Consider the following 8,110-nt stretch of genomic DNA (forward strand, 5'->3'; position numbering starts at 1 on the left):
AAGGTGAGTGCTTGATTGAGGCGTGAAGCAGTAGTATGGCAGAATAGTGTATGACCAGCCGCTCATTTGGGAGGTATGTATGCTCGTCCGAGCAAGTCGGTCAATGGCCATTCTGTGTGTTTTATTAGTGGGTCGTTTGTTTGGGGATTACGTAGTAACTTGTCCTAGGGTTATTTTAGACATATGGGGAACTATATATAGTCCAAAATCAGGTTTAGAATAGGATTAAGTGAGGCTAATATAAGAGGGAAACTAGGGTTTGTATAAACCATTAGAGTTATCTTCTTCTATGTATTAGATTATGGGTAAAATCCATTAATGGAATCACTATCTTGAGAGCTTATTCTCATTCTCAAGAAAGTGAGGTTTATCATTAGTGTATTGTTGAATATATTAATGAAAGTAAACTTGATTCGAGAGGGAGGTATCAAAGATACCTCATAAACACTTGTGTTTGTTATTCTTTTGTTTTTGCATTGTTTTTCGTTACTTTCTACATTCTCTTTTGTCATTTTTGGGGTCCAAGCTATTCTCTTTCGGTTAGAAAGAGGGGGAACATCACTTTTCATGATTCATATAATTCAATTTACAAATAAATATGCTTTTCAAAAATTTTCTTTTCAATTCTTGAACTAATTGCACAACTTTGTAGAGAGCATCATTTATGTGTAACCCTAACAAACAAGTATTATTGTAATTGACATGTATGATGAGAGATTTGTATTACATCTATATTTAAGTCCACCTCGTAACCGGATAACTCAAGTAACAAAGGATTAAATACAATAATATAAGTCTCTCATCAAACAATTTTATGTGAACTAACATATTATACTCCTATTAATCTCTTTGTTTAAAATAAAACATTTTTGTTAAGCTTATTTAAATAACTTAATTTTGTAAATTTATCTTAGAAATTAGCAGCCTTTCCACATTTAAGAACATTTGGAGGGATAGGATTCTCTGTAGTGAAGCTGGTTTCATTGTTCCACACTCTGAGATAAACTTGTTGCCCCAAGTATTGTCTATGCCAAATTGCTGATCTTAAATTCCACATTCCCTTGTTATCCAGAGAAACTAATACTGCCGTCCATGAGTTTCTAAACACCTGCCCAAAAATTAGCAAGAAAAAGCACGAGTAACATAGAATGACTTTAGTTCCTTATATTGAATTTAAGAAGTGTCTGGACAAACCAAATAAGAATAAAAAAAAAGTTGACCAATTTACAAGCCACAAAAGGCTCACTATTCTAACTTATTGATAATAATACGTGTAGCTCGTTAAGTTTATATAGTGACATATTTTTTTTTTTCTCACTTATTTATGGTAGATTTAGGTCGGATTAGTAGATTGAGTCAGCTTTTATCATACCTAATTTAATACGTGAAAATTAAAGTTTAAGTAACAGATTATAAGTGAATAACATATTTCCATCATGTCAATTTCTTAAGCTAAGAGATAAAAGTGTACTCTTTTAATTTGTCCTTTTGAGTTTATTACTAAAAGTGACATTTCCCCTAATAATTTGTTACTCTTAATAGCAAATTCAAATGGTTAGATGAGTTTCAAAAGATTAAAGATAATAGGGTGTTGATTGGTTAGCTAACCTGAACGGTACTTCTTGATACAGCATCCACCAAATTATACGTCTTCCTCGATTTAAGACTCCATTCAAATGCACCGTATCTGAAATGTTTACCTCCTTTTAGAATTGTGAAAACCATATTTCTTACCCTCTTTGTCTCATGTCATATTCCACAATTTACGCTATTATTCTTTATAACAATTTCATAATCATAAATTGTTACCTGAAGCTGTTTCAATATAAAATAAACTTCATATATGATTTAAACAATACAACTAATACAATTTATTAGAATATAATTATTGCTTGTTTTAATTTAACATTATTTCATTGAAAAACGTTCTCTTGATCAGAGGAGTAGACGTTTCGCAATTAATACATTAGTTTCATGACACTCTAGTTATAATAACTCCTTATATCAAAAATTTTGACTCCTAATTATATTGGTCCTTAAACGGTGACTTTTTTTGTCTACCTTCAGTATCAACCTTGATAATTAATTACGAGTAGAAAAAATAGTAGCTTACCCGACGACGAAAAAATTGTAGCCATCAAGATGCCAAGATTGGGTGGTGGGTTCGTTATTTTGGAAGATAATTTCAAGAAAATCATGAAGAGCCAAGCCATAAACAGGGGTGTCTTGAACCATAGGGCCAGGTGTGGGCTTATCCCGGGCCGTACTAAGATCAAATACACCAGGAATATTGTAATAGTCAGCAAGCTTGAGTGGTGTGTCTGGATTCACATACGAAATATTGTTGACTCCATAATACAATTTACCATTAATTTTCTCGGCTGAATTGCCTAAAATGATTGTTTTTGTGATATTTATTTGCCCGTAATGGAATGATCCTTGTGGGTTAGGCCTTGCTGCATTTGCGGTAAGATTTCTCCTGAATAAGTTCCAAATAACATTATCACGATTAATTAAATAAAAATATATTTTGTCAATTGTCACATTTTTTTTTTTTAAAAAAAGTCAATTATCACATTAATGTCAAGTAAACAGGTAATAATGAGAACTTCAATAGGTAAATATAGTCATAGACAAATAGGTAGACAACCCACTTTTCCTTCTAGGAATATGTTTATCATATCCAAGACTTCTATTAGAAAAAGAACTTTGGATACCAAAAAAATTTTATCGCCCATGCTAAAAAAATTACTAGGTTACAAAACAAAAGATGATGAAAATGATAATGCCTAGCTAATAGGCTACCCGTCACTCAAAAATGGACGATAAACCGGCAATTATAATTTTAGTAGCTAAAGCGACGACATTTTAAGGCACATTTTTTAAAATGATTCCCAAAACATATGTAAGTTATAGGCGTCAAAGTAATCTATATAATATTCATCTTATCCACAAACTATCCATTTACTTTAGCCATTAAAATTATTTTTTACCCTATTATGATCATAATTAAATTATATCATGTGTTCCATTCTCCAATTGATTAAAAAAGTACAAGATGCGTGTACTTCCTAACAAATTAAAATTTACTTAACCTAAATTAATATGAATTTTAAAATCGTGCAATTCAAAATTATATGCAAGTAATTATAGGGCCCATCACATACACGTACATGAAAAATCAATATTGCTAGGTCCGTTTTTGGACACCTTTCCAAAAAAAAAAACTCATACTACTATAAATTTGGAGTTAAATCACTTAACTTACTAACCCTGTCTTATTTTTTCAATGTGGAACTTAAGATGTTCGTTTAATCGTTTGAGTGTAATTAATCTCATACAACTCATTTCCCACATATTGTTACGTGTATTAATTACTAATCATCTGATTAAATTTGCTATATTTCATCACACTATAACAAATCTAATCTTTTACGATATTAGATTTAGTGGCATTAAGAAAATGCCACTAATTTATATTTTTAATATAATAATTATTAGTGTTTATTTAAAATTCCACCATAAATTGATTTAGCGACACTCTATTTGGTGTTTAGTGGCATATATAATTGTTATTATATTTTATAGTAACATTTGTGAGAAATGTCACTAGATCCTATGTCGTAAAAAGTTTTAGTGTGATTTTTTTAATATGTTGCAAAAGGATCTAACAAATGTCACTAAATCCCCTATATATAATATAAACAATTTGAAATAACGACATTTAAATTAAATGTCGCTAAATATATCCCACTAAAAGCAAATTATGTTGAAATGTCACAAATTCAAAAAAAAAAGAAAAAAAAGATTATATCGAACAGAAAGTAAACCATTAGAGAGAAAAATGTACGTACCTGAAAGTTCTAGCTTGCTTCATAGACCAATGAACCTCATAAGTAGGGGCAAGAGGCAAAGGAGGCGAAGCACTAATATTAGACCCTTCATAACGCAGGATTGCAGTTGTATTAAGAATGGGTTTGGTAAAACGAGTGGAAGCAACAATGTAATAGTCTTTAATTGTGCCATTTAGAGTAACCAAAAAAGCCAAAGATTGGCCTGGATGAATGTCAATTGACTCATAATTTTGTTGAAGGACATGAGAACCTTCAACTTCAACCAACTTCATTTCATGTTGTTGAATCCTTATGTTAATGGAAGTCATTATTCCTACATTTGCCACACGAAACAAGTAGGTTTTTCCTTTTTGACCCGTATAAGCTCTATCGGTACTAAATGTTTGAAGCCCGTTTATAAGTATGCCATCGGGCATGGGCATACCATATCCATTGTCTAGCCTTTTTTGAAGAACCTGCAATGTGTTGGTATCAGTAAAATTCAGTTTCAATCGGTTAATAGTTTACTTATGTTAGTTTGTTGTGAAATTTTATTTTGAGAACTTCATCGTGATCGTTTAATCAATCTAATAACATGTAAAACTAGAACGGTCAAATTTTAATCCGACTAGATTGAGACCAAACGGATCCAACTCGTATTTCTAAAATTTTATTGATTTTTTGAGTTCATACAAGAATATTTACAACTAATTTTTAATTGTAACCTACGATTTTTTCGTAGTTGTTATTAATTCAGTTACTATTTATCATGAGACATGTCCATTTAATTAATCAATTTTCATAATTGATCACTTTAAAATTATAGATGATCACCTAACACATTAGATATACATGGAACAGCCTAATAGAAATAGTCCACCATAATACCATTTCATTTAAAAATTTGTATAAGTAATAGGAGATATAAATATATGAACCGATGGGTCAAACCCGATCGATCCACATCCAACACGATCCACTAATTTAATAGGTTTATGTATAATTTTCATTACTAGTAGATTTTTTGTAGAATAAGTTCCTTAATTATCATTAACCATCGATCGCTCTACTTTAGTGAGATAATATTTTCAATGTGAGCTTTTAAAGGAGAATGTGGGGGAATGAGCGAGACAGAGGTAAGGTAAGTACCTTATGGTCAGTTTTGTACCAATCTCCGATGAGGAGGGAGAATTCATCGGTAGGTTGAAGGTAAGGGAGAGGAATAACGGATCTTCTATGAATATTGATAGCACCAAAACCACCCGAAGCACGATGCATCAAAGTAGAAGGGAAATACATGTAGCTACCAATTTGATCCTTGCATTGCATTGTGTAAGTCCAGTTTCTATGTGTTGGAATAGGGCAGTTGGTTCCTAATACACCATCTTGCCAAGATGATTTTCTCTGCCAAAGTCCGTTCCTACATATACAGTAAGTGGGTTCAAAAAGTTTAAATCAAAATCCATAATAAAGTCAATGTTATAAAATTGATAATTTTATAATTAGTAATGCACACAATTTGTCAATTTGTGTACAGGTACCATAAATAAATATAATGCATATATAAAACTTAACAAAGAAGTCATTTATATTTTGGCTGATTTTTTTTTCAAAAAAGTAGTCATTTGTATTTAGGCACAGACCATCATGTAACTAATACAAAAAAAATTATAGTTTATTATATATAATACTCGTTCAAATTAAGTAATAATGTCGTTATAGCTATATACTACTTTAATTTTAGATACTTTTTTCGCTTATTTATATGTCACACTAGCACAATACAATAATTTTATCTTATTGTTTTATCAATTCATACCTTCACAAATATACGAAATTTTCAAGTTAGAAGAGTCAAGTGGAGTCGGATAACCCTTAGCCTACTATGTGAAGTGATGCACTAAATTTTTTTTTCAAACTATATAAGAATTAATTCACACGGAAATTTAAGTTAATGTTTGTGATTGAAAAATATATTATATATTTTATCATTTCTCTAACCTGGCTTATATCTTTTGACTATTTGGCGAGGTTTGAAGTTATGTTTGTTCTATTCTAATATATATTATCCTTCTAGGAATATGTTCTCCAATTCTGCTCTTGCTATTTAGGAAAGTAGTATTAGGTCAATGTCAAATGAAAAATTATAAATAAAAAAATATATAAGGATAAAATTTTAAATTACCATGAAAATAACATAATATCTTTCAATAAAATTTAAACTAATCAAATAAAACTATTTAATTATCATTAACCAAATGGGTACTCCTACTATCCCTCATAGCACCAATAGTCTTAAATTTGTGAGAGTTTTATGAGTTAAATGATCCAATTTCAGACAGACATGGGAGTATTGAAATTGTTTTGCTTAATCATGTGCTTGAATAGGAGTAGTCAATATATCCCTAAGTAATCTATTCTAATAGAATAACAAGTAACAAACCATAAAAAGAATTGAGTAATTGGATACTAACCATGTCATGAGGAATGGATCATCCAAATGATTAATAATAGTGATAATGAGATTATCATTGGTATTACAATCAATTGTTGGACCAGGGAATTGGCCATTTATAAGAATACCCTGCAATTTATTGAAGACAAATTAGAGAAGGTAATTATATAATTAGTGGTTAAATACAGAAAATAATAATGATAGCATAGTTGAAAATGGTAATTTTTTCATAAGTAATTGAAATTAACAGAAAATTTAACCAACCCTTTGAGGAGGAAAATTCCCAGGATAAATTGTTGCATATGATATCCTCCAAGTGTAATATTTATAAGGACTTTCTGCTTGAATTCTGAAAATACTTGATAAAGCTAAAATTCCAAAAATGGAAGACAGGAATGTAATATGCCCCATTTTAATTAATGATATTTAATTATAATATATCTGCAAAATGAAAATGAAGCAACATATCAAAAAATCAGACCCAACTTTGGTGATAAATATAAGAACTATATGAATTATGATATTTACTTGGGTACATAATATATTTCTTAAGTTTTTGATTGAGTTCGTTTTATATCACAAAATAACATGACATAAGGATCATGCTCAAATTTTATTTATCTCTCATTTCAAGAGAATTCTATCCACTCTTTTAGTGTAGCAATGAAGAAACGAAAAAGTCTTGTACGGACTTGTGTTGGTGTGGAACAACCTTAAAGGCTCGTTTGTATTGAGTGTAAATATTTAAGGAGGTAAAAAAGTCAAACTAATGGAATAAAGATAAGTAGAAGTGCAAAGAAGTAATTGAAATAATTGTAAAAAAATAGAATGAAAATAAACTAAAAAAAATGAATTAAAAATGATATTGATTTCCCTTGTTGGTAGGAAAGTATTCCTCTATCCTCCCCTAGGCTAAATTTATACCCTAATATGAGGAAAGTAATTGTTATTTTATCCATTTTCATTACTTTCTATCCCAATTCTTCCTTCTCTCTAACAATCAAATTTCTTTAATCTTCTATGATTCTATCTGACTAACTTTTTTTTTCTTTCTATTTTGACTTTTATTTACCCCTTAAATATTTACACAGAATCCAAGTAAGTCCTAAAAGGTATTAAAATAGTATATTTTTTTACTTAACAAGTATTATCAAATACAATCATTAAGAAATACTTTTATTTGTAGATTGGTTCACAATAAAATAGCATAGACCAAGTATACACAAAATTTTTACAATAATAAAAAGATTCGTATATGCACATTTTAGAGCTTTAACATGATCTTTCACAATTTTTTACGACTTAAATAAATCAAACAAAAACGTATATATTTATTATATATACGTCTTTACAATTGTAGGATTCTACAAATGAACATAAAAACATAATAACAATGAAGATTATACATAAACAAAGTGGTTAATAGCATACATTACCTTGTATAAGAAGAGGGGCACAATCCAATCTCCTTTTTGTAAAAAATGAAGAAGAGATGCAAAAAAAGGAGTTTATAAAGGTTGGCCAAGTTGCAACGAAAGCTCCTATTTTCTTTTATGCAAACTTTTGAGTCCATTGGATTCAGCGTGTTAAAGATCTTGCTATAACGCACTTCATAATGGCTCTCTAAAATTGCGGCTTTCTTGCTTTTTGAGTATTAATTACTCTATCATATCAATATTATTTAATATTATAATTTTATTCCTATATGGATGATTTCATTTTTTTAGTTAATTCATATATGAGGAAATTATTTATATATACTATATCCGATCCTATCATAAAATGATATTCTTGATTTTTTTAAATTTGTTTTTTTTTTTAA

General features: G+C 29.5%; 1 protein-coding gene across 1 annotated transcript; it reads right to left on the bottom strand.

Annotated features, from left to right (window-relative positions):
* Positions 1 to 466: 466 nt before the first annotated feature.
* LOC130820372 (L-ascorbate oxidase homolog) lies at positions 467 to 7,825 on the bottom strand. Its single transcript, XM_057685722.1, has 8 exons — positions 7,725 to 7,825; positions 6,553 to 6,729; positions 6,308 to 6,417; positions 4,983 to 5,253; positions 3,855 to 4,309; positions 2,114 to 2,479; positions 1,609 to 1,687; positions 467 to 1,108 (listed from the first exon to the last, which is right to left on the bottom strand). The coding sequence occupies exons 2-8, from the start codon at positions 6,697 to 6,699 to the stop codon at positions 911 to 913; spliced, it is 1,626 nt and encodes a 541-aa protein (XP_057541705.1). The 5' UTR covers positions 6,700 to 6,729; positions 7,725 to 7,825; the 3' UTR covers positions 467 to 910.
* Between the last annotated feature and the right edge of the window lie 285 nt (positions 7,826 to 8,110).

Source organism: Amaranthus tricolor, chromosome 8 (assembly GCF_026212465.1).
Source record: "Amaranthus tricolor cultivar Red isolate AtriRed21 chromosome 8, ASM2621246v1, whole genome shotgun sequence".
Taxonomy (NCBI): Eukaryota; Viridiplantae; Streptophyta; class Magnoliopsida; order Caryophyllales; family Amaranthaceae; genus Amaranthus; species Amaranthus tricolor.

Bases quoted from the DNA above. Each gene is read 5' to 3' on its own strand.
- LOC130820372 (XM_057685722.1), bottom strand. From the start codon at position 6,699: ATGGGGCATATTACATTCCTGTCTTCCATTTTTGGAATTTTAGCTTTA. The intron at 4,310-4,982 runs GTACTTACCTTA...AACACATTGCAG, and splicing joins GGTACAAAACTGACCATAAG to GTTCTTCAAAAAAGGCTAGA. The intron at 1,688-2,113 runs GTAAGCTACTAT...TAAACATTTCAG, and splicing joins TACAATTTTTTCGTCGTCGG to ATACGGTGCATTTGAATGGA.